Source organism: Corvus hawaiiensis, chromosome 4, assembly GCF_020740725.1.
Source record: "Corvus hawaiiensis isolate bCorHaw1 chromosome 4, bCorHaw1.pri.cur, whole genome shotgun sequence".
Classification (NCBI taxonomy): Eukaryota; Metazoa; Chordata; class Aves; order Passeriformes; family Corvidae; genus Corvus; species Corvus hawaiiensis.
The window spans coordinates 32,977,017-33,003,865 of NC_063216.1; the positions used below are offsets into that span (position 1 = coordinate 32,977,017).

General features: G+C 36.4%; 1 protein-coding gene across 8 annotated transcripts in view; it reads left to right on the plus strand.

The window, feature by feature from the left end:
• Nucleotides 1-26,849, plus strand: part of ANKS1B (ankyrin repeat and sterile alpha motif domain containing 1B) — a 413,919-nt gene that overhangs the window by 246,791 nt on the left and 140,279 nt on the right. For all 8 annotated transcript variants that reach the window (XM_048302483.1, XM_048302485.1, XM_048302479.1 and 5 more), the window contains exon 17: nucleotides 10,223-10,375. In XM_048302483.1, the coding sequence (XP_048158440.1) occupies nucleotides 10,223-10,375 (153 nt within the window). The remainder of the gene's footprint in view (nucleotides 1-10,222; nucleotides 10,376-26,849) is intronic.

Consider the following 26,849-nt stretch of genomic DNA (forward strand, 5'->3'; position numbering starts at 1 on the left):
TTTTTGCATATGAAAATATGGCATAATATAATGTCAATGCATTGGACTCCCTTTGTATGGATGTAGTTGACAAAGCAGAGGAAAGTAAAACCTGTAATTTGAAGTGATGGCTGTTTAGAATGTATTTGAATTGTTTTTTGCCTTTCAGCCTATTTATAGACTGCCATTACATATGTGTAAATAAGGCTGTCCATGAACTCCAGATTGTCTGTCTTAACATAGCAGTTGCCCTGGAAATACTTTGCCCCTTATGTAAGTACTCTTAAAAGCATTGGAGGAAACATTGTTTTCCTAATACCTGCCTTTCATGTGAGATGCAGAGACTTCCTGCAGGTTTCGTATTTAATTTTCTGCTCTGTATATGAACTTTGCTTCTCAGCTGCGGACAGAAAAACTTGCAGCCATTTTTCCAACCATTTTTAGCACTACCCAATTTAAATTCTAGATTTTAAAATCAGTGATAGAATATTCTGCACACCAGAATATATCACTGGAGGCTTCTACTACCATTCCAAACAAGAGATAGCAGACCTAGCGTGGAAAATTACTACTTTAATTTGTAAAACTTTATAAGGAGAATGAATGACAAATAGCAGACACCAGTAAGGTTCAGAAGGCTGTCACATGTGATGCTGATACTTTGGGCAAAATACTAGGGCAGGAATAAAACCAAGTGTAAAGTGCACTGAGTGTTCTGGTAGCAGCATGAGTGAAATAATCACGGTAAATAGAAATTAGTCCGCTTGATGTTTCATAATACTGGAGAATGACAAGAGTTATTAAAAGACTTTTCAGTTTAGATCATGAAGCTGACATTGTTGGAAAACGCTTTTTGATGCATCAAGGCTCCTGGATGGATGACTTATAAAAGAGCACAAGGGTTTCTTTTGTATGGGAAAATCAGAAGTTGTGAAGCAATTTCTGTACCTGGAGGTGTTAGTCAACCCATATATACTACAGTGTGAGTCTGTGCACAGAAACACCAAAGATCATTAAAGATAATCATTTGCCATGTACCGTATTAGACAAATGAGATAAATGGTACAAGAAGTAGGGTATTAAAAGTAGCATTTGATTAATTGCAAAACATATTAAAGGTTTATCTATGAATTTACGAATTTTTCAGCAATGCTATCATTCAAACAAAATTTTTGTAATCTTTAGCCCAGCTCCTAGCTGATGATCTATTTATTCTGTTTTTCATACTTCTTAGAGAGATCAGCTTTCATGTAGTCTTGTTTACATTCTTCAAAATTAATAAATCAATTGTTAATATATCATCATGTTAGTGCTATCTGCTGTCTGCTTTTGGAGAGTTTACTAATGCTGAGACCAGATTCTGTTATAAAACTACAACTGCAGTCCTTTCAAAATCTGCTTAATGTGAGACAGAATTAAGATCTAGAGGTACTCTTGAAACCAGTTGAGAACAAGATGGTAATGCAGTTACTCAGAAGAATTCTGAACCAAAGGTAATTGAGTAATGGCTTGAAGCATGTGCTGAATAATGGTGAGATAGTTTTTAGCATCTTCCCTGTTGAGCTCAAAAAGCAGTCCCTAAGGACCGCATTTTAACATGTCTTTGATGCAAGGATGTTACACCAAAACAAAGGCAGTTGCAAGCTGAAGCTGTGCATCATGTTTCTCCGCATAAATGACTCAGCAATGTAAGAGAACTTACATTGTAAAAGCACATAATTTCCTATATAAACGTGAGTTCTTTTGAAGGCAGAATAGTTATAGAGCCCAAAAATTAGGGTCATGGTAAGTGTTATGTAATGTAATGTACCCTTGCATTCACAACAGCTTGCTAAAGACATAAAACACTTTCACATTTTGCAACAAACCATGAAATATTGTGTGTTGATAAGTTCAGCTCTGTCATCATGCATTCAAAATAGTGCATACCATCTAAATATATTAAGACCTCAAACCATAATTGGAGTCTCACTAATTTGAATCTCATTAGATAAAAATTCTTTTAGTTTGTTTGTTTTGAACATATACCTCTTTTCTGTACCTCATTTAATTTAAAACTAGATGACTCTGTGTGCTTTTACTTAATGGCATTGTTGATGATGTTATTTTTAGTTTTACTAATAATCTTTCCTGATTTGAGATACTTTTTAGCTCATATTTTGAGGTGGAAGTTAAGTGCTTTAAAAAACACCTATCAAACAACACTTCCTTAAAGTCCCAGGCAGCACTGAGTAAGTTTAGAGGGTAAAACTCAAGCAACAAATCTATTGTGAAGGCTTTAAAATACCTTTTTTAAAAGCTCCTTTTGTTATTCTGATACATATTCTTCTCTGCAGCCTGGAAATGCAACAGGTATTTAGTAGCTGAAAAGAAAGACTGTCTTTTTTGCTCGTAATTGCTGCCTTCCTAAAGAGTGACGAATTTCTAGATGTCAAACACCAGTGTCCTGATTAGGAACCATTCTCTAGAGCTTGAAGTAGTTTTAAATAGGGAAAAATACCCACATTTTGGCCAAATATAGATTAATTAATCATTGCAGTCTCCTATGCAGTGTTTAACTGGTATAAAAGGTATGTTTACCTGGATTTCTCAAAATGTTTTCCCATGAAAGTCTGTATTTAAGAAGAACATTTCATAAGAGGGAAAACTGATATATTCACCAGTAGGTAGGTAGAGTTGAAACCTTTGAGTTAGAATCCTTCTTTCCAAAATGCCCTTTTTTTTGTTGGATTAGAGCTTGTAGCTCTAATTCTCATCTTGTACCAATGTAATTTAAGTTATTCAAGTTTCACATGAATAATAACTAGAGCACTTTATGGCTTATTTTAATAACATAAGGTTAAGACAGTCTAGTAGAAATATCATTTACAAAATTAATTCTTGAAATGGAAGTATTTTATACATGGCATCAGTCTTAAAGCAAATTTCATAGCAGAATTTAATGTTGCATTCAAGATTTTTGTATGAAAAAATGAAATCAATAAATTTTTGGAGAAGGATTTTGTATGCTTTATTAAAAGGAAGTTCACATATGTTGAGGAGACAACATATAAAAAGATACTGAAGTTGCAAATACCTTGAGAAAAAAAATAATAATGAGAAAAGAATTGTGTGCAGTGTATGCTTAATTGACTAAGAAAGTAGTAACAGTCATGGCATAAAATTTTAGTCACACTTTAGTTACATAGAAAACCTAAGGAGCATTGTCCAGCTATTTCAGCATCCCAAACCTATGAGCAAGTGACTTTTCTGGGGGTTCCTCAAAAGGTGTTTTTTTAATGACAATTATCCTAGCTTATCTCTGAATTTATCTAAGAAAAAGGATTGGTTTTGTGTGGGATGCTCAGTGTATGGCTCCTTCTCCCAGCATATAATGGGAACACATGCTCTCATTTGACAGATGGAAGAAAGATGTTAGCTGAGAGCAGCTTTCTTCTGGCTTCAGAGCTATTCTTAAAGCAGCTTGTTCCTTCCTGCACAGAGAGGTCTCAGCACAAAGCAGGATTGGGAATAGCAGTGGTGTGCAGGCAGCCAGCCTCTTTTCTTGGGTGCTTTGCAGTAGAGAAGAAGTAGGATTTGAGCAGGCTATGAGCACATCCTGTCTGTGAGTGATGTTCTAAGAGCGATAAAGCTCTGCTTCCAAAAAGTGCTGGACTTACTACTCATATGTGACACTCTTGTGCAGGCACAGTAAGTCTGGCATTTAGGAGAACAGAATGACTGTGCATGTGCTCATTAGCTATGCTGTGTATACAGCAGAGAAAGATCACATCATATGTTTGCTGTTGCTATATTGCTATTGGCTTAGACTCCCCAGAGCTCAGCAAGCTGATTTTAATCCTGGTGTTTAATTACCTCCCATTTAGCACTTCCATTCCTAACACAGTTTCCAAACTAGGAGATGCTGCAAAATGTTTATGACCCTTTCGGACTGTGACTCCTTGTTTCTGGTCTGCTGGACGTGAAGATGAAAAACAGGATTCAAAGGAAGTGCTTTCTACTTTGCTGTTTTCCCTGCTTCTAATGCCTCCGGGAATTAGTTTCCTGGTTTGAAGGGAGGCCACTCACATGCTCACTGAACCACTTGCAAGACCTTTAACTGTAAGGACAGGAAGAAAGTGCTAGAATCCATCATAACACATGAATTTTTCAAGTCTGAAATACAAATGAGTAGTCTACGTTATTTAAGTAATGCAGCACAATAGGAACGATTCAGTAAAAGCAGTTAGATACATGCAAGCTTTAGTTGAAGGTGTTTACTTCAGACTAGCTTCAGACTGGTCCCACAGACTAAATATCCTCTCCAGGCATGTGCTTCAAAACTGCCTGATGAAAGCAGCATCACAAGCATTTTTCTTCCTATCTGAGCCTACCAGAGGGTCACTCTAGACATGAGGCAGTGACATTTATCTGTATCGTGAAGATAATGGTAGCATGCTGCTGGTCCTGTCACCATTGCCAAACAATATGTCTTACTTGCCTTCCTGCTTCTTTTATACTTTCTTATTTGTGATTGACTCCACAATGTCTACTGGCTGCTCTGAGAATAGTCAGCAGGCAAAGAAATATGCTATATGAGAGGAAATGCTATTCCCTTTTTTCGTAACCAGACTAGGATGACAACCTGAAGGAGCTGACATAAACTTTTTCATGAGATCAAAGGTCATAGTCCACAAACTTAGATTAGTCCACAAACTTAGATTAGTCCACAACTTAGTCCACAAACTTCAGATTTTGATCTTCTTAAGATTATATTTTATGCAATGGATATGTCCCGAACTGTTACATACATTATCACTGAATGACAACTGTTATTTCCTTGTCTCATATATTGTGTCTGATGAAGAACTAGGAGGTCTCTTCATTCTCCTGGATGTGGAATGGTTCACATTTCTCCAGAAAAGAAGAAAAAAAAAAAAACAAATACAACCCCCCCCATGTGTGCATCTATTTTCCTTTAAATTTGGAAGACAGTTTCCAACTGAAAAAAAACCACAGAAAGGAAGCCTATTGAAATTCTGACAATCTTAGGTAGGAAACACTGAACTCAGGGGTATTCTGGACCTACCATTGAGGCAAGATCCTGAATCAGGCAGTGCTGTGAAGTGAATGTGCCTGTACTGTCTTTTTCTAGCAACCTCCACCAGAAGACAGAAGGCTTTTGATTAGTGGAAAGAAAAGTCAAACATTAATAGAACACAAGCTTGAATAGTTAACTTTTGAAATATATGACAGGGTAGACAGAATAGAAAAGCAAAGGGTTTATATACAGTTCTTCCTCACCCGCTGTGTCTCTGCTGGCAGACCCTGTTTCCACTCAGTGCCTTTCTCAACAGCAGCATATGCAAAGTCTTCTCAGGTCCTTTGTGATTTGTCCCCGTCCACTGTGAAAGCTGCCCCTCTGCCCCTGACTGCAGGCTCAGTTTCTGCCCAGGCACTGCAGGCACCAACTCCATGTGGTGCCCCTGTGCCAGCCAGGCTCCCTGGGCTTCAGAAGTGTCATTCTTTTGAGCCTTTTCTTTCAACAGTCCAGAGGAGGAATGATCTTCTCTTCCAACAACATGACTCCAACTGACCACATTTGTAAAGTACATAATGTATAACAGACAACTCACAAAGATAGGAAACAAAAAAGAACTTACATATCCCCCATTACAATCACCTAAAATTTCTTAGCTACATAGTTGATAGTTTCATATAAGTTGCCAAAAATGCTGCTTAAAGCTTTTGAATGGGACAGCAGTGTAAAAGAAAGCATTATATGCTTGCTAAAAAGATCTTTCTTCCAAACGAACACAAGTGTAAATTCACTGTAATCACAGCCATCATTTAAAAAGCTGTGAAAGTCAAGTAATCTCATCCTCCTTTTACAGAACATAAAAAGCTTGATTTTGATACACACACTGTTAAGCTCCACCAGATAGTGATATTACCTTTGGAGAACATAGTATTAATTCCCCATCTGTCTGAGAAGATCAGAGAAAACTGTTAATAGTCCATGCTACTGAATTTACCTTGATGTTTCTGGCACATATGTGTTTACTTTGAAGCTCTATTTGTGTTTATTTGACCACCTTTCAGAGAGAAAAGACTCAAGTACCTTTTATCCTAATGTAGAATGTTCTATAGATAAAGCAGTGATATACTTTTTAAAAAGTCTGTTGTACAGATGGTCTCTTGTGAGGGATTTCTCAACCCATTAGAATACTACTTGATATTGCTATTTTATTATGAGGAACAGCTCTTTCTGGCTTCTGCTTTCTGTTAATTTCAAAGGAAGTGATACTGGTGATATATCAATAGGACCTAGGAGAGAAATCTCATATGGTTTGTATCTTCTTCCATACTTCTTTTCAATCATATTTTCTTAAACATTAATTTTTCTCTAAATCCTATGGGCTTCAATTCCTAGCCTTTTCCACAGTCAGCACATGAAGATCTTCTGCAATGAAAGAGCTAACATTAGTATTGTTCTCTAAACAACTGAATGAACTAGTAGTAGTGTCTGTGGAAGAACAATAGTGCCCCTATTTATGAGCAGTTAATATTTGAAGCATTGTCATGACTTGCAGCTCAGAGATTTTGCACCAATCTGAGTCAAACAGTGCACACCTTGCTTGGATGTTTGACACCGCTGGTGCCTGTGTTGTAGCTGGTGCAAAATGATTGAAATATTATGCATGGAAATACACTCAGTAGGTGGGAGGGAATTTTTTTTTCAAGAAATATCAATCAGCAAAGAAGCCTACAGGGTGTAAATGATCTGTGAGAGGAGTCCAAGATAACAGTGCAGTACAGAAGAAAAGATACAGTCTAAGAGCCATGACCTGTTAATGAAGACTGGGGTAAGATGCAACTAAACTGGATCTCTGACTAAGTAAAGGGGCAGCACTTTCAGACAGATATTTCAAAGTGTTTTTATTTAAAAACTCAATAACATTTTATATGAAAAGCAGATACTATTAATGATACTGTCACATCTAGATAACCAATATGTCTGTCAGTAAGTATTTGAAAGGAAAACAGTCAGGTAACTGTGAATGACAGTTAATAAAGTTGATATTATTAAAAGACAGAAAGAGACTTTCCATACAATAGGACAGATACTGAAATGTTATTAATTTTCATTTTAGACACATTTTAGAAAGGCTGTTTTAGATGAGAGAGTGGTTCTCAGTTCATGACAAAACAAAATACTGCTTTTGTGCTGAAACTAATCATAAATATTCCAGTTCTGAGATTAATTTTCTGTGATAGTAGCAACTGTCCTGCCATGGCAGGTGGGCTGAGAGCTCGGGGGGCAGTGGGCAGGGAGTACTGGGACAAGGTGAGTAGGGCAGGGACAGTGGCAGTGACTGTGAGCAGCCACATCCCAGGGCAAATCCCATGACATTTACAGGGATGAGGACAGGACAAGGTCGCTCCAGAGGGTCAGTGGTTGAGGATGAGTAAGGGTGCATTGCTGGGCACAGACATACCTAAAGCACAGCTCAGGCAAGTGTCAGGACATGGACCTGAGCTCACATGCAGCTCCTGCAAAAGGTGGGATGGCCCTGGCCAGACATCTCACTGCTCTTCCTCACACGAGTCTGATCCAAGGCTAAGCAGCTGCACTCCCCACAACGTGGCCTTGAATAAAAGCAGCCAAAACTCTGGGACAGGAAGAGGGAAAATGCTTGCAGAATCAACTGCTGCCCAACAACAGGCTAGTGTATTTTCATGTAGGCTATTGAGTGACCCAATAACAATTTTGTCTATTGACACTGAATCCGAAGACTGAAATTGTCATATCCATTTCAGTTGTTCTCAGCCTCTTGTTTATTGCACTGCTCACCTGTGTTTACTTGCCTGCAGCCCTTTGCAACTCTGGTGTAGTAGAGGAATATCCATCTTAACAACCCTTTTGATGGAGATCTCCAGTGGGAATTGAGAATTTAGAAACTTGCCATATTGTGTTTATTTTCATAGAGGCTGATGGGTTACCAGAAGTACGGGCCAGACTGCATGGGTTATCTCAAATCAGTGGGCCAAAAAAAAAAGCATTTTAAAATCAGAATCTATTAAATGTAAAGATTAAATAATAAATAAGAATAAACAAAATAAATAATTTGCATATCGTGCCCCATCTGGATACTTTGAAAATTGTTTTCATGGTGCTTCAGTTTTTGTTGTTAGAGAAAGGAAACAAAAATACCTTATATTTTCCAAAACTCCTGTGTTTCCCGTGGGCTCTATATGTCTTCTTATCTTCTCTATCTGAGATTTTTCTTCTTCCAATTATCAGGTTTTTGCTTTTCATGTATCTGCTATTTAAGCATAGCTTGTTTAAAATCAAATCCTGAAATAAGTTTCCTAGGAGCCAGAGATCCCAGAATCCTCCAGTGTTTTTGCAGTTTGCTGGACAGACTACTGTCAATCTAATATTTAATGTAAGTCTGAATGACAATGAAAGAAGACATTGCCATGCTTTTGTCATAGAATAATTTCATCCTAAATTAGGATGAAAGTAAATTCCAAAATTTCAAGTTCAACAACAAAACTGAGCTCTTTCTTTCCAGTATGATTCCTTTGTTACAGCAGTGACCTGAAAGGCTATGATTTCCACTGCTAAGTTTGTGATTCCTCTTGTCTTTCTTTCGTGATTTAAGATAATGATTTCATTACATCATTTAAATATTGCCATTAATATTTTATACCCCATATCTGCAGCAAAAGACTATGAGTAAACTCTCGCAGTCATGTTGCAGTGTGCCTGCATCACTCCTCTCTGACACTGCAGGAGGCCAAGATCAAGACCATGACATGCTGGCTTTCTGCATTTGAGCAGACAGATCGACCAACACTGCTGTGGCTTTCAAATGCAGACTTTAATTTTCTTTTCTCTGCTCTGAATTTAAATTGTATTTCAAATAAACTGTGAGAAATAAATTGGTTCAGGCAAGATATTAGCTCAGAATTCTCTCCTTTTTAAATTACTTCGTCACTCACTTTAAACTTAAGCTCAAAGTGTTATGTTTCTGTCACACTTGCATTGTTTCTCAGAAAGTAGGAATGTATATTAGCAAGCAAAAATGGGAGACTGGCTTTTACTATTTGCAGTCACCCTTGCACAGTCAGGAACCTATGCAAAACCCATGTTTCTAACCCTCTAAAGCTTCTTAACAATTTACCAGTTCAGTGAATTATCAAGTTAGCAATAGTTACACTTCCATAGAAAGATGGTATGTGTAAAATACTGTTGAAAATTGAGGCTATTTCATAATTTTTTCTACTTCATTCTACTTCTATTTCTGCCACTATTGTAGGTATCTTTAAAATTCATAAAAACAGTATGGCATAACAAACTGCACAGGAATAGGCTTTATACAGATTTATCTTTAATGGCTAGATTGAAAGTCTTCACTTGTGTCACTGAGAGGCAATTGTGAAGGAGAAATTGCAGCTTTTCCTTCCTGGCAGCTTAAAAAGTTCAGAAAAATTAGATGCTAGTGGTATTTTTCAGCTTTTTATGAAAACAAGATTTATGAGATTAGGTGGCTGTGTTTCTATATACATGCAAGTGGTGCACTTCTGTGTACATTATTCTGTCAATTCCATTCTGATAATATCTGATTCAATTGTCCAATCTCAGGCAACTTAACAGACAGTGAGCAATCTAAAACATGGTAAATTCCCAGGGGTTCCATGAAAAATGTGAGCAGGTAGAGGAAAGAGACTTTTTTTAAACCTTCCCTGGGGACGGAAAAATATAGTGCAGGTTCAGCCATTATAAAATAACATACAGCCTGGTAGAAAAGATAAATTTGGAATAATATAATCAAGACCATATGTTTCATTTGCAGTATGATACCAAAAGAACCATTTCTCAGTCTAATTTCTTCCCTTTCTATGAAATCTGAGGTTAAAATCTGACATTTTTGAGCAGTAAGGATATTAGTGTCTCGTTTACCCTTTCATATTCCCCTACTTATGAATTTTCTGATGTCTAGAAAGAATTGAACTCTGGCTACAGTCTTGTAGTACTCTGGTGTAAAAGGCAAGCAGCCGTAAGGAAAAGATGTGTTGAAAACTAAGATTTATTACTGCTTCTGCTTACAAAATCGTTTCATGTTGTACTAACCATTAAAAGAATATTGATCAGAGAATAAGACAACTGACCCAAAGCAAATAATACGTGCAGCTCCTGTTCTGAAAAGTGTTTAATGAGTGTCACTGGTAATTTTTGCTCATTCTTGTTTTTCAGATGAAGCAGATTGGTCACGATGGCTACAATCCCTCCTCTGTAGCTGAATGGCTGGATTCCATTGAACTGGGTGACTATACCAAATCCTTTCTAATTAATGGCTATACATCGATGGACCTTGTGAAAAAAATATGGGAGATTGAATTAATTAATGTAAGTTGATGAATTTATAGCAGTAGTTTCTCCCAAATACATTATATAGTTTCTTGTCCTTATACATCAAGGAGAATGCAGAAAAGCAATTTGCTCTACAAATACAGTCATCAAGGGCTGTTAATCACTACACCTTTCATGCCTGTAGCTGGGTTGACTGTATCCTTTGCTTCCATTTACTTCGCCATTGTCTTTAGCATGTTATTCAATCAGCATTATTGTGTTTGCCTTCAGGAGGCTGAATGACATTTAAAAATGTTTTTGGGGAGTTTATAGCTACAAAGCACACATCTTTGCTTTTAAAGTGCCTAGGAACAGTACTTCCTGTAGAGATACTTACAATTTACTTTTTCTACATGCTCCAGCTGAACTAGACATAAAATAAGGAAACCTTATAGTTAGTAAGTTATGCTAAAAGAGCACAATTTTAAATTTAATTATAATTTCTGCTTGAAACTTCATTTGCATGACTCAGTTTAATTAGATGTCCACATATGGACAACCATAAACTTTAATGTGGACTGCACTGCGGGGTAGTCTGGAATGAGAGGAAGTTTGTACTGTAAAAGTGAAGTTTGTAATGTTACAGTGAAGACATTGACAGTACAGCTCTGCCAGTGGAATTTTTGTGTGAGTTATATGTCTTGAACGGAGTTGTTTTCTTTTATAAAAGAGGAATGATTGTAGCTTTGGTATGACTTCTGAAATCAACTGTAATGTCAGTTTATATGAACTTTAGGGCAACCTCTATATGGAGAGAAGCTTGATATAATGTTATTGATTCTTCACAGACAAAAGGCTCTGCACTTCCTTCCAGTGTAGGTGATACTACATTTCTGCCTCTGATTAGTGCCTGAGTCCCAGAACAGTCAAAGGGCTACCAGTAACCATAGTCAGTCAAGCATAAGATGAAGCAGCTGGTGTAGTTGCTAGGAAAGACTTCCCACTGTGTCCCAGGCTGGAGAAATGAAGAACATAACTATGGTGCAAAGCCATGTTTCAACACAACATCTGCTTCATGAGGCACAGACAGGTGTAGCCTGAGACCAGCATCTAAAGAAAAGAAAGAAAAATATAAAAGGAGTTATTTCATATTAATTGACAGACAAAACCATTGCATGTTAGAATTTCTTTTGTTGCTGTCACAGTTGATGTTAACTAGCACAAAAATGTAGTGTAAGGGCAAACTCTGCCTCATGTGTTATGTCCCTGTTGCATTCAATGTATCTTGTAGGTGCATAATTGAAGTCAGGATATGACTGATGCATTACAGGTGTCTTCAGCTAAGCTAGTTATAACTGGGATTTTTTTTTCTCTAAGTGGCTGAAATTTTACTAAGAACAGGGGACTCTTTGCCTCAGGAGCTAATATAGGTCATCACCCAGCACTGAGTTAAAAAAAAAACAGTAGAAGACTCTGCTCTTACTATTTTCTGTAATTTTGCATCCCATTTTGCCATAATCAATTTGGAAACAAATTACCCTTTAGCTCCCCCAAGTGGATCATTAAAACGTCATTAAAGGTTTGTGGTTTGATTCCAAACTTGCTTAAACTGATGAAAAGAGGAGTACCTGCACTGAAGTTAACAGAGTACACTTCTGTAAAACTAGTATAAACCAGACCACTATGTCCCTCTAATTTTAAAGCTTAACATTATGTTCCATTTAAAGGTCTGTACTTCTTGGGAAAACATGCCCTTTTGCCACGAGTTGCAAGAAGCAGCTGTTTAATAGTTATATAAGTACTTCTATAGATATAGGAATCTACAGAGATAAGTTCTTTTCCCACCTGATATGTTTGAATTATGTTGTTCAAGAGAAGAGTTAATAAAACAGTTTTGCATTATAAGAATTTCTATTTTAGTCTAGCCGTATTTGATTCCCCCCAAACAGTAGGAGCTCAATGTAATGATATTATGTTCACTGAGAAAATCTGTAGCTTAGAAAGGTATTTACTATTACTATTTTCTTTCAATTGATGGGAATCTTTCAGAAATGGACAAGAAATTGGTTTGAATCATTGTGCAGTCTGTCAGAATGAGATACTTAGCTTTGACCAGCAGGCCTGCTGTCTGAAATTGATTTCAAAGGTCTCACTTCTTCAGGTGATGGTAAAGAAAAGCTTATCGCAGAAAGTTTTTTCATAAAAGAATGCATAAAGGTCAAAGCCACTAAGTTAGGAACAGGACTCTTCACTTGAGTAGGTCAAAATCCAGGCACTTGAAAAGTAAGAGAAAAAACAGACTCAGAATCCTGAAAAGAATTCAGAGTACCCTTGGTTTGGTGTCTCTTGGTGCTTAAGTTGTAGATGGAACAAGAAGTTTAAATTAAATTTATGCCTAATATGCAATAAAATATATCAAGGGCTACAGAAATGATAACTTCTTCATTTCAGCTTTTTAAACACCCACTGAATTTGACATAAAAGCCATGCCTAGTTTGGTTCAAGGAATCCCTTTGTTCATATTTGGTGCTTCTTTCCATTTAGCTATTGGGAAATCAACCATGGGTCCTGGAGGGGTATAAGCAGGTTTGATGGTAGAGATAATATCTTCTATTTGTACCTCTCACTGCAAGAAAGAGTTTGAGGCACTGGAGTGTATCCGGAAAGGGCATCAAAGGTGGTGAAGGGTCTGGAGCACACATCCTGTGAAGGGCAGCTGAGGGAGCTGGGGTTGTTCAGCCTGGAGAAATTGAGGCTCAGGGCAGACCCTTTCACTCTACACCTACCTGAAAGGAGTCTGTAGCAAGGTGGAGGTCAGTCTCTTCTCCCAAGTAACAAACAATATGGATAAGTGGAAAGTGCCTCAAGGTTACTATTGAATATTAGGAAAAATTTCTTCGCTGTAAGGAAAGAGTTGTCAAGTATTGGAACAGGCTGCCCAGTGAAGTCACCAGGGTTGAGTTGCCATCCCTGGGGATACTTCAAAGACATGTAGGTGTGCCACTTAGAGATAAGGTTTAGTGGGACCTGACAGCATTAAACTTATGGTTGAACTCAATGAACTTAAAGGTCTTTTTCAACTTAAATGATTCTATGATTAAAGTTAAGCTTCATGATTTACCCTTTATTCCCACAGGATACTGGAATGATCAGAACTTTGAATCTTCTTGTCTTCCTAAAAAGAACAGTTCTTACTTTATTTCTAACACAGTTTTATTGTTCTTGTAAATTACTATCTAGATAATCACATTTAAAACCACTGCAAGGAGAGCACCAAGCATATGAGAGAGGGAGAATGTCTGAGGCACTGGTGGTAAAGGGCATCTTCTCTCAGCTTTTCTGGTCATTCTCTGGCATTAAGAAAGAAATTTAATATTCAGCTTCCTAAAATGTATTGCAAATTATTCTGGCAAAGTAATGTCATCTCTGACTTACATGCTAGTTTCTTCAAACTTTTACGTGTATATGGAGCGTGTGTTTCTTCAAACGCCATCAAGCAGCAATTTCTAAAAGCATTTGAATCAGAAGAGTAATTTTAAAAGTTATTCACTTGTGTTTCTTGCAAGCTCCCACCAGCATTCTCAGTTCTTCTTCAACAAGTCAGACTTGGAAATTTAGATTTTGTTTCTCTAATTAATTTTTCATTTAGATAATTTAGAATTTTCCCAGATCCATTTCTTTCTGTGATGCGCTTTCTGAGCAGCATTGTTCTAATTTTCCTATCCTGAGATTGTAAGTATTCAGAATGCCTTCTCCCAGATTAGGCTTTCCCAACAGTTTTGCTTTTGTCTCCCAGATTTCTTGGCTCATTAGAGAGATCGGATTCTGTATCCAGATTCAGATATAATTTATTCAATACTGTAGCTATGAGAAACTTTTCTGAAATATATATCATTGGCTGAAAAAAGTCCAGTATGTTCTGTAATCCCCTAACCCACCTGTGCACCTGTGCTTTGAAGTATAAAAGCTTTTCTATATGACTAATCATATTATTCTCGTCAGTTATTCTGGATTACTTACATAACCCTCCCCCTCTGGGACTCACTCTCATCAGGGAACTTTTACCATAGAGATTCTTCAGGCAAGATATAAACACCTTAAAAGCACAAAGCAGGTTATTTGTCGTGTAACACAATTCATTGTAGGACTAATGAACTAGGCATTAAATCAACCCCCACCGAATGAGTCACTCAGTGTAAAGGGCAAGTAGTCATCACTCGGGTAGGGGAGAGCTGGCCTCTGGGGCTCACTGGAACAGGCTGATCTGTTGTACTGCCGAACTGCTATCTTCTGATTTCCCTTTCTTTTTTCTCATTAGGATTTTATACCTCTTCATGTGAGTGTTGTTCCTTGAATCCTTGAGGTGCCAGTTTTCCCTGTCTCAACAATCTTACTTATGTCTGCAACTTTACCTTTCTCATCTTGAATGCTTCCAGCCTATGCACTCTCTCACAGTTCCCTCTCACGCCCTAGCAATTTTCTCAGAAGGAAACTGAGAACAGTTGCACAGCTGCGCTGTACTGAAAGTAGGCCTGGAATCACAGATAGTTGAACTCCTGGGAGGAGGGTTACATGGAAGTGGCCTGGTTTACATTTCTTCTCAATTAATTCATCTTGCACTGTGAGCTTCTTTCCTCATACATACTTCTTTCACATGGATGATTCAGTCTTTGTCTTCTGTAAAATTAATCATTATGATATGGTTCAGTTACTGTCCAGATCCTGAACTTTTTGGGAAGTGTTCTTGAAACTCTCTCCCAAATTGCGTTCCTGGTTTCCCTTAGGATATAATGATTGCTGTTCAGGATCAGAGCAAAGATACCAGAGAGAGAAACTAGCTACCACTGCCTTCCCTTAGTTTATAGCTAAATACTTTGGACCTTTCACGCGATCACTGATGAGTCCCACAATTTAATTGAATTACATACTGTGTGGAAAAGTGATTCTTCAGTTTTATTTGAAGTGGCTGTATGATTATTGAAGCCCATGATGTTTTTACTGTAGGAATGAAAGAGCCGAACAATGACCATAGTGAAGCAGATCAGTGGGTCTACACAACCCACAGTGGTGTCTATAAAAATCCCCATGAACAGATGACCAGGGAAAGCAAGTATATGATGAACAACCATATTATGAATTATCTGAATAGCATTAGTAAAATAATAATTTTGAGCTCTTAAGGACTTCTGGAATGGGCCCAACTGGTCCTTGACTTTTTGACCTTGAATAGGTTTCTATCATCATCAAGTTTTGTGATCTTACTGCTAGTCTTCTTCCCTACAGAATGAATAAATATATTGAGCCGCCAAGGTCCATTCACAGATCTCTTGAGGAATTCACTAGATACCTTCTTCCACTGCAATTTCTCCTGCAGTTTCCTGGTTAAAACAGCAATTTCTCCTTGAAAGAACATCTTCTTACGGCTTAATTTCATGACTGCTGTTTTGTGGGTTTTGGGGTTTTTTTCATAAAAACATTTTAAAAGTGGCTCCATGAAAAGACTTTAGAAATTCAGGCAAACAAGCAGATCAAGCAAATCATTAACCTTCTATATGTGATTTTGACTGCTTCAAGGAACACAAATAGGCTCCTGAGATATGAGGCATCCTTACATGCAGTCACATTAACTCTTCTTTGTTCTTTATTCGTGTCCATTACTAAGTATGCGTTTTTAATTTCTTACTATTTCACCTGGGACAGGCATAGGGACCAGTGTTACCATGGATCTTCCCTGAAACTCTTTTCAAAAATTGGCATCAATTTTGTCACTCTCCAGTCCTCAGTTAAGAAGATTTTAAGGAAAAAAACTACCCATTGCTGCTAGCAGTTCAGCAAATTCATCCTTGAATTCCTTCTCTGTTTATCTTTCCTGTGCTGTGGTTCATTTTACACACTTCTGTCATTTCTCCATTCAGTGGTCTCACTTGCAAACTGATGAGTCTTACATCATTTAGTAATTTCAGACACTCAGAAATCTTTGTTCTGTATCTTTCTGTTCCTTCTCTTTACAGCTCCAGTACAGTCAGAGAGTGGCAATGATACATGGCTAATTTCAAAGTCAGAATTTCTTTATACATATCTAGCTTGAGCCTGTAGGTCTAAGTTATGGAAGCCACTGTGCTGAGCTTAGTTCTCAGAGTTGTCATAAGGCATTAGCTGACTAATACACCTACAATGTCTATACATCTTATAGTCTGTGCTTAAAGAACTTAAACCTACTGCACATACTGCATTCAGATACCTTGATCAGGTTAGTGTCTTGCTCAGCAGCCTCTTCATCTACTCCAACAAAGCAGACAGGAACTCCACAGTTTGATTGGATAGTACACACCAAATGGATGGATTTTGTACAGTGCTCACTTGACAACTTCATTTCCCATGCTATCTGGCATGAAAAGATTTCTTTTTCTTTAGAGGGCTGTCCTTCAGATTCTGTTTGAAAAATTACTCTGTGGCTCTTCTTCTCTTGCTCTTACCTAATTTCCCAAGTGTGCCGCTCTGCAGAGACAGTTTTGGGAGAGGAATGGAACATACTCTGAGACATTGCAACTGCAGAATTACAGCTCCTGTTCCTTTTCCTCTCTGCTTCAGAGCCCCCTGCTAGATTTCATATCACTGAAAAGAACTAAGAGTGTTTAGAGCCGCAGTCCTTTCTGATCTCCCAGAGACACTGCTGATTGATAAAGATGCCCATAGCTCTTCCTGTGGTTGCTTTCTAAATGGCACCAAAAATTTTGATGATCAGAAGAGCTTTCAAGACCATGAGGCCGCACTAGCAATAGGTTGTGGGATCTCAAGTTATTAGGTATTTTATTATTAAAAATATTTTCTATCGTTATGGAGTGTAGAAAGTTTTCTGTATGACTTTTTCTTTGTTCACTCTTTCCAGACATTTGGAAGCATATTACTAGGGTACTTGATCAAGTTCTTGAAGTTAGTTTATGTGAACCAATACTTCTTTAGAGACAACCATATTGATGTACTGGTGCAAGACCAAAAGTCTTGTATTTCAAAGTTTCTAGGTAGCATAAAATGCTTGAGAATGTCTCCGACACCCTGCAAAACCAAATGTGCCTCTTTTACTAAGGAACAGGTATTTCTAGCCTTGGAAAGTTTAATGAGAATCTTTAAAATTCTCTGCCAGGCAGACTGAGCTTTGGGTCTTCTCACTCAGTCTATGCATATGATGCATTAAGACATTCAGGAAAACATTTTCTACTGCATTTGTGGTGGGTTTTATATTAAATAACTACAATTTTGAAATGGGTAATGGACAACGTTGGTTTGTTTGAGAAAATATAAAGGAAACTTTCAATATACATTCAAATTCTTTGGCTTAGTTTGCAAAGCTATCCTAATTTTTATATATATATATATATAGGACCAAATATTAAGCATTCTTTTTACAACAGAGGAGTTGTTCATATGTTTCATATTAAAAACTCTCTCAGTATGGAACTGAATAGCTTTTATCATGATGCATTATTTCTTCATGAGGTAAGATGTATATGGATTTATTCAGTTGTTCCTGCATTAGTAGGACAGTACTGTAAATGAGATTCCATTAATATGTGTTAGCCACTACGGTTGCCAATACAAAGGATAACTCACTAAATTACTCTATTTCCCTTTGAAACAGGATCAGTAGGTTCATTAAACGTACAAAAAAAGCCATGGGATAGTATACAAATAGCATTTTTCGCCTGTATAGAGTAGTTGTGTAGATTTCCCTTATCCAGGGCACCCACAGAGGTCTCAAAATGGTTTCAATAATGTATATCTGTTTCTTTTGCAATAATTAAATACTTAACAATTGCAATCATGTATTAAATTTGTTCCTTTGGATCTTGCATTTGAAAATTATTCTTTCTGCAGTCAGACTCTTTCTGTTCTGAATGCTGATAGCATCTCCATTACTCACTTGGTTCCTAAATTACTGTGGTTGTTACTTACAATTTAGAAACTGTTGTTGTAGTATTGCAGTGGCTGTCTCTAGAAATCTCATTGGAAGCTCTGTATCCTCAACAAATCCATGTGCCAGTATTTTAACTTCATAACATGTTTAGCTCTTCCATACAGTTTCTGCATTTAACATACTGCATAGGTAGTGATCTTACAGCCTTGGAGTGATTTGATGTGCAAACTTCCATCTGTTCCTCATGCTAAAGAAAATACTTTTTAAATACATCATTCTCTTTCCTCTGTACTGTTACTTGCAAAAGATCACAAGATGACATAAACCATGGCAGTTCCTTTAAACATCTACTGTTTACCTCTTCCCACTCCCACTTTGGATCATGGCAGTGCCCAGACTCAGGAGAAGTGGGAGGAAAAACACTTCTTTTAGTTCAAATGCAGTGCTTTATTCAGTTTACAATACAGTATGGTAAAGAAAGAAAGAGGAAACATTTGCACTGTGAAGAATATCATGACATTTATTTTTTTGGTTGTATAATGATTCTCTTGTAATCCATCTGATGTCCTTTTGCACTACAGATTATTTAAATAGAAGACATAACTACTTTGAAGTAATTTCCCTGATTCTATTATTTCCTTATATTATGGCAATAAAAAAAATATTATTTTCTGATTTAAAAGTGATATTAAAACAACCGTGTTTGATTTGTAAATGTAGTCATTGAAATTTGCAGATAGCAATTGCTTTTCACTCTTTTCTGAGGCAAACATTAGCGTTAGAATTTTTAAAATCAGAGCTTTCCCCCCGCTCTTTTTCTCCTTTATTTCTTTCCTTCTCTTCCCCACGCTCTCTTCAAAACAAATTATAATCAGGTAGTGATTGGCAGACATTTTTAGCACTAATAATCAAAGCTGAGCAATTTTAGCACCTATTGTGTTTCATCTGCAGGATCATTTTCTTGTCCTGTAACACACTGGGTAGCACAAATGATTGATTTAATAAAAAATTATCTTGCATTATAAAGCAACCTGCTTTACCTATTGCCAGAGAGAGTACTGTCTCTGAAGTATCCTAACAAAATCTTTCTCCATTCAGGGAACAAATAAATTGCCTTATCATTTGATTTTCTGTCTAAAATCTCAGTGTTCTATCAGAAGATTCATATTTCAAGTTTCAGAATGTGATCTCCTTTCCAGGGAGTACAATAGACTTCTTATTTCCTTTCAAACCTCTGGAAAATAACCTCTTCTGCCAGCCCACAAGTTCTCTACAAAAACAGATGAAATACAGTCACTAAATATTTTGTTGTCCTAGGCAACAACTTGTTCTGCCTTCAGTAGCTTAGAAGAGGCCTGAATAAAGAATTATATTTTACCAGGTTAACCTTTTAAGTGTTGATGAGCCAGCAAGGAAATTTGATTTCTATTTTAAAATAATGTCCTTTTTCAGATCAAGCTGATATTAATTTAGAAATTTTATACACATCCTATTTTGAATTTGAACTCTGAAATGTGCAGGGTTAGGATGGCATCCTTCATTACAACAAGAATTTGATTGTAGTAAAAGATAGCTGCTCTAAATAATTTCATTATGGCTATTTTATTTTTATTTTGTAGACAATATTTGTGATACTTGGGCTGGAATAAATTGTTTGTTTCAAATGTTTGCATTTTCTGCCCACAAAACCTTCCTCTCATAGTTTTAGCTTAAGGCACTTTAAAACAGATTGTGTTGATTGAAGGTCAATATAAAATACTTGGAGGTGATGATAGATAAAAGCAAACAAGAACATAATTGTGTTAATGTTGTAAACTAATACTTCGGCCTTTACTTTGAAGTAATTTTGCAATGATAAAAATCATAAAGACATATCCCTTTTTGCAAAGAGATAAAGCTGCAGAATTTATTACATAATGTTTTCAAGGACTGCAGTTCTATTTTGGTGCTTTTTAAAAGAATACTGTGTTCAGTAGTGTGCAAAGGAGAAATAATTCTTCTTTACAATCATCTCAGATCTTTTTTTTTTTCTGCTTCTACATTGCTTTATAGGATATTGTGACGAGTTGATATTTCCAGTTAAAATTCCCAAGTGTATCAGAGCTTGGGTAGCACGATTTGTCTTCTGTTTGCAACTGATTTCAATAGTTAGAGGTAAAGGGGACTGTATGGCAGTCATTTTAACTACAGAGATGTTGAAGATCAGAAATGTTTTAGAAATATTTTCCTTCTATAGCAGATTTTGTTGACGTTCTCAGGTGTGAGAGCCAATGCAGTGCTGTGCCATATAGACCTATCCGTGTGATTAATGTGCCAGAATTAGGACAGCAGCCTTACTCTGGGTCTTTTGCTTGATTCTCCTGTCTCACATTGTCCAGAGCTACTTTGGATATCTCTGCAATCCTCTGCTTTTGTATCATACAGATACAGTCCTGGATTTCAAAAAAGGCTGAAAAGTACTATACCAAGATTATTAATAGAAGTAAGGTCAAAATTTTTTGATACAATAAAGCTGAGGGGAAAGGAAGTATTTACTCAACTGTAAAAGGTTCTGTTGCAGCCTACAGCCAACAGGGCTTGAGTCCTTAAAGTCATCTTCAAGGATTTTTGTCCTTCACTGTTTTTAAATTTCAAAGGAATAAGGCTTCAGTCACTTTCCATAAAGGGCAATGCACAATTCTAATAGCTGTTGGTGCGGAGAAACCTGTCATATTCAGTCTGTATCATTTCAAAATTACATACCATTTTCTCCAGTTGTAAATTTTCTATAGATGTAAATAACACACTGGCAGCCCAAATGTTTACATCCTTGAAATAGTTATTGGCAGGTATTTGTGATCCCTTTCACAATGATCAAGACATTGCAAGTTTATGTACATTTAACTCCTGATTTATATTCCTACCTCAGTTTGTACTTTCCTACTCGTTGCTTATTTTAAAGAATGTTCTTCATACCACAGAGAGATCTTGAAAATGCAGTATTAATCCAAAAGCAGCATGCCTATGGATTTGAATGCTCTGCTATAATTTGAAAAATAATTTGAGAAAATGCAGTTAAACTTGTTTCTTTGTGCAATGATATGCAAAATGTTATTCAGATAATGAATTACAACATAGCTGTTGCAAATCTGTGAGTCTGTTAATAGAAAATTAGTGATCGTTCTAGTTTTATGGCGTTCAAACCAGAAAATCAGTTTCAAATCTATTAGAATGCTTTATCTGTGTTTTTTTAATCAATGAACTAAGTGCCTGATTCAGATGCACTAATGACAGAAGGTACTGGAAAAAATATAGTTAGACCTTCACTGTTCTTTTCTTCATGTGTTGAAAGCTGGATCAGAATCTATCTGAGCTAATCAGGTTGTATGAACACACTCATCAGTAAAGGACATATATCAGTTTTATAAATAGCATTTTTAATCACTCTTGAGGCATCAGCCAAGCACCTGGCCATCCTGATTTTGTCAGGGTCTGGACTTCATGCTACCCTTTAAAGTAATAGATTCAATAATAATTCTATTGAGTAGTTGCAGATGAGCTTCTAATGACTGTCTTTCAGTCTCTATCATCAAAAGGATTTTTTCATCATCTCCTATTCTACATGCATGATCTACTTGGAAACAGAAAAAACAGTCATAATGTCGTACTTTAAAATACATTCCACTCCAGTAAGCCACAAAGAAATGCATATGCACTCATGTGCACACATAAAGCACAAGAAGAAGAATTATGCAGAGCTAAGTATTTAAAACATTTGTGTTCCCACACGCAATATGGTTCTACTGTGTTTTCAGTGAACATAACCAAATGCAAGGTAGTTTGTGCTTCCTGCTTTATAAGTTAAATTTATGTAAGATTTATATAAGCAATAGATAATCATCAAAGCCATAGCCGAGGAGGATGGATGGCAAAACACCAGGCTAGCTCATAAATTTACATTATTAAAGAGAAGTGATAGATCTATGCTGCTTCTTTAGTTGAAGCTGAGCACCAATTTGCAAGTAGAAATAATTCTTCTTACCTGCTTTTAATAGCAAAGTATACAGCAGCACTAGTATATGACATCCACCAAAAGAAAGTTCTTTATTTTAGGTTATCTGCTCTGATCTGTGAACTTTTTTTTTGTTAATTTGTGGCTCCCTGGGAATCAGAAGCATAAGATGTGACAATGTGAGAGAAAAAAGTTGACAGAAGTTTAATATGCCTGTAAGCATATGGAGTGGTTGGCTTTGGAAATTCGCTAGAACTGAAGCGTGGGAAAGAGGAAGCCGAGAACTGAGGAGAGTCAGTAGTAAATGAGGGAGGTATATGCAAGGATGTCAAGAGTCAGAAACAAGTGCCATTAGATGCTAATGGGCTTAGCAAGAATGACTAGAAATGCATTTTGAAGAAAAAGCACAGAGTACCTAAGTATCATATAAAATGGAAAAAAGATGAATGTCCTTATTTTATGTCTGTTTAAAATGGAAGCAAATGACTACACAGGTACATAGAGAGTTTCAAATACTCAAAATTGCTTTCACAATTGGGTTTTCTCTGTTCTCCTTTAGTCAAATCAGCTTGCTGACCCTTTGCATCAGGGAATCACCCTCAAGATTTGATAGCAAGCTCCTAGAACACTCTAAAATATGATCAAAAATTATAGTTTCTCTCAGTATTTTTATGGTGTTATTAATAGACAATACTGTGGTATCAAAATGATGATTTACAGAAAATATGAAAGATGACCACATGTCATATATTATAGAAGAAATAAAACACTGGATAGTGTTTCAGGTAAGGAGATTTGTGTCAAGAATGCCTTGATGTGAGAAAGAGTTTAAGAGTTTACAAAAGATTCTTTAGAGATGTTTCATTTAAGATGAGGTTCTCAGCAAAATACTTTCCTGTGGATTTTAGTATAGTGTACTTCAGCTTTCCACCATGAGATTTCTGATGGTCGCTGGAATTCAGATAAGGAAGAGAAGCAATCTGGCTGCTATCTTCTCTGCATTTCCCCTGGGATTTAACACAGATTATTCCAATGTGTCAAGGATAAAACCCCCTCACTGTTTTGCAGCAGGTGCTGTTAAGCAAAATGGCTGAGATTTTGTGTTTATTGCTGACAATTTGTTATATTTCCATAAGCATCAGCATTGTAGCATCCCATTTGTTTGTGTTAACCTAAGAGTTTTTTCCGTGTAAGTATGGAATTAGCTACTGCATTTTTCTACAAGGAATTAAGGAAGATACTGCTGATAATTAAACACAGGCCATTTGATAGGAAAATGAAGAATTTTATTCAGTCCTGAAACACACTTCTTTGTTTGACTGTGCTTGTAGCAATTACCAAAAAACTAAATAGACTCAGGGGTTCTGAAATATAAATCTTCTGATGGGAAGATGTCAAGGTAAGTTTAAATTAATAGGAGGGTTAGAAACGTGTTTACTGATAACTGCAGAAATCTGTGATCAGAATCACAACACACATAATTCTGAATATGTGAGATCTTGTACTTGGGTTTAGTCTTCGTCATGTCCTCCTGATGTCTTGCAAGTAAAAAAAATTATTACAAAACAGACAAACAAACAAAAAAAAAAGGAAAAAATCCCAAAATATTTCCCAAGTATCTGTCAAAAGAACTATCTCTGTCTAATAAATCTTTTACTGAATTGTAAGAGAGATGAGTGTTAGTGACAATACCCACAGTCAGTTTTTACATGCAACTAGTAAAATAATAATAAGTAGTAGTATGTTTTATTTATTTCAGAAGCTAGCTGACACTTGGCTCTGAAAAATGCTATGGGAAATCAATTATTTTCGTTGTTCATTTTGTTTTCTGCTTCATCTTTTTTATCTCAAGGGCAGTCTCCCATTAAAACATTTTAGAACTTTGTTTGCTCTCACTGTGAGTTTCCCACCTGAGTCCCTAGTCCTGTTTCCTAATCCTGACATGTCAAAAGTAAGTAGTCTTGGTACAGAAAGAACAAACACTGGTCAGTGCAAGGTACATTTTGTACATTTTGGAACATACCTGGAGGTCTTACACCTTCAGTGCTTTCACCAAAGCTGTCTTGCCAGCAGCTGAAAACTTGGAATTCTTCTGTACCTCCTCATAAAACTTATTGATATTTTAGTAATCCAGTATTACTTTTACTTCTTTTACTTTTTACATCTCGAGTTCTTTTTACTCAGAATTTGACTTGAGACACAGGAGATTGAGTATTCTTGTTCGGACTTAGTTGTTTATTATATCTTAGCAGTAACACAGCTGCAAAGACTGTGTCTCTTTGTTGGAAGCGTGGAAAATGGCCATGAGTTTCACTTTTCCAAGCTTTTTAAAGTCTAAATTAACCAATAATGAGATATGTTTTTACTTACAACCCAATTACTAACTTTTCATGTTCTGCAGTGCGGAACTTTTGACCCAGTGACAGAACATTCAGTTTTGTGAAGAAGAAGGAGAAGGAAGAGGACATCAATCCACACCCAAAATCCTCCAGTTGTAACCTATTCTTACCTATATGTTCTAAACCCAATTTTCTACATTTCTACATATTTCACCCAGTGGCATAACTTTAATTACACAGCAACAACCTCAGTGTTAGCACACAATTCAGGAAACTTTTCCCAGGGTTTTGGATCAAATACAGTGTGTTTCTGAGGATCACTGCCTCTCAGCACTGAAAGGCTGAAACTCTCAGAACCTGGGGTTCCAACAACCCAGCATGTTTGTTCAGTGCATTGCTTGCCATGAGGCTCTTGGGAATGTTTTAAATGGGTGCACTCAAGTGTCTCTGGTGGTAGGATACCATGAGGTGTTCAGTTGTTGTGTAAAGCTGTATACAAAACAATATTTAAAAAAAAGCGTTTCACAATCATTTAACAGGGTTATATAATTTAATGTATAGTTATCCTGATCTGCTTCTTGTGTTATGCTTCATTTGCTTATGGTCTCCCTCCCCTGGCTCTTATTTTTTAAGACTTCTCTTCTGCCAGTCTTCATATGGTATTACAGCACGAGCAGTAAAAAACAAGGCTAACAATATTCTCAGAGAGCTTTAACTTAATCAGTTTCTGTCCTTATGGATAAGCAGAAGAACCCTGTTACATTATTGGTATTTTATAGTGCATCTTCTAACCAGCCATTCCAAAAATGCTTCGAATTCAAAAGAGTTTACAGTACAACTTTACCAAATTATTCCAAATAAAGGGCACAGCTGGGCAAAATTCATAACTGCATCTTTCATCTGCCCATTATATTAATTACTTATTTTACATATCCCACTCATTAAGTAGGTGGAAGTAGAGCAAGACATTGCAATATTGGAAAACCCTTTGTTTTTCCTATGCATGTGTTAATTTTTAAGTTTCTTGTGATGATTGGTCCTACAGTATGCAATCATGGATATACTGGTAACTTTCCAGATTATTTTATTTTTACTAAAATAAATTGGCTTAAGAAACAGACAAGCTTTTTCATAACTATATCACAATTATGAAAATAAAATTTTGAAATTCATTAAAAATATTTTAAAAGTTAAATTGCATTTGAAATACGATATAATTTTTAAATATCTAAATATTAAAAAAAATCTTGAAAATTTATTTCATGTACCTAGGTGATCACTTGAAATTGCAGACAATTGGAATGAAATCATTAGTATTTTCTTTGACCTGTATTGAACATGCTAAATTGTATTCTACTTTAGCAAAAGAAGTATCTATGAAAGGATAAAATTTCAGTTTCTGACTATATCAGTGAAATTCATATGTACAATTCAGTCATAGGAGATACATGTCTAGCTTCTCGCTATAATCATTGAAGATATGCAGCCGTTTCTCTGATGTGATTCATCTAGTCCTAAAGCAGCAAATGCTTAAATTATATCAAATGAGTCATACCTTAAAGGTGCCTATTTTTCCCTGTTAATTAAAGAGACCTTTGCGTGAGTACTGAGATCTCTATTGTGGACATTTTATATGCCATAAGATGAATATAGCTCTGAATGTCTACTTGGCTTTGTACTTGAGAAAATACAGTAGAAATTATTGACTTAAAATTGTGATATTCAGGAAAAATAATAATTAAAAGAAAGACCCAGTATCAAAATTCCTGAGATGAAACCTGTTTCCCCTGGAAACCTGTTTCTTAATTGAGGAAACGTACTGGAAAGTCTCAGTATGTTCTGAGAAAGTAATTGTAGCACACCATCGTATACCAACACGTTTTATCATTAACAGCCACTGGATGTACCAGACTGCTAAATGCTGCCTACTCCTTAGGAACATCATGTATCATATGTCTGGCTTTTTTCAGTCCTGCAACTATGTCTCTCATACTTCTAGGGCATTTGTATCACAAAAGAGAACAACTTCTACCATGTCTTTTTAAATCCATGCTCTTAGTTATGAATAGAAAGAATACGTAAAGTAAATAAGCTCATTTTTCTACCATGTTAGTTTTCTGAAAAAGTCCATAATAATCCCATATAAAACAGATTTTCCAATTTCCTTTTTAAATTCCTAAGATTTTTCCAGGACTTGTGCTTTTTATTCAGGCAAGATAAATCCCATTCAAATAGCACAGACCTGATTTTATAAGGGCTGTGCTCTTTACAGCTGTGCCTAAAGAT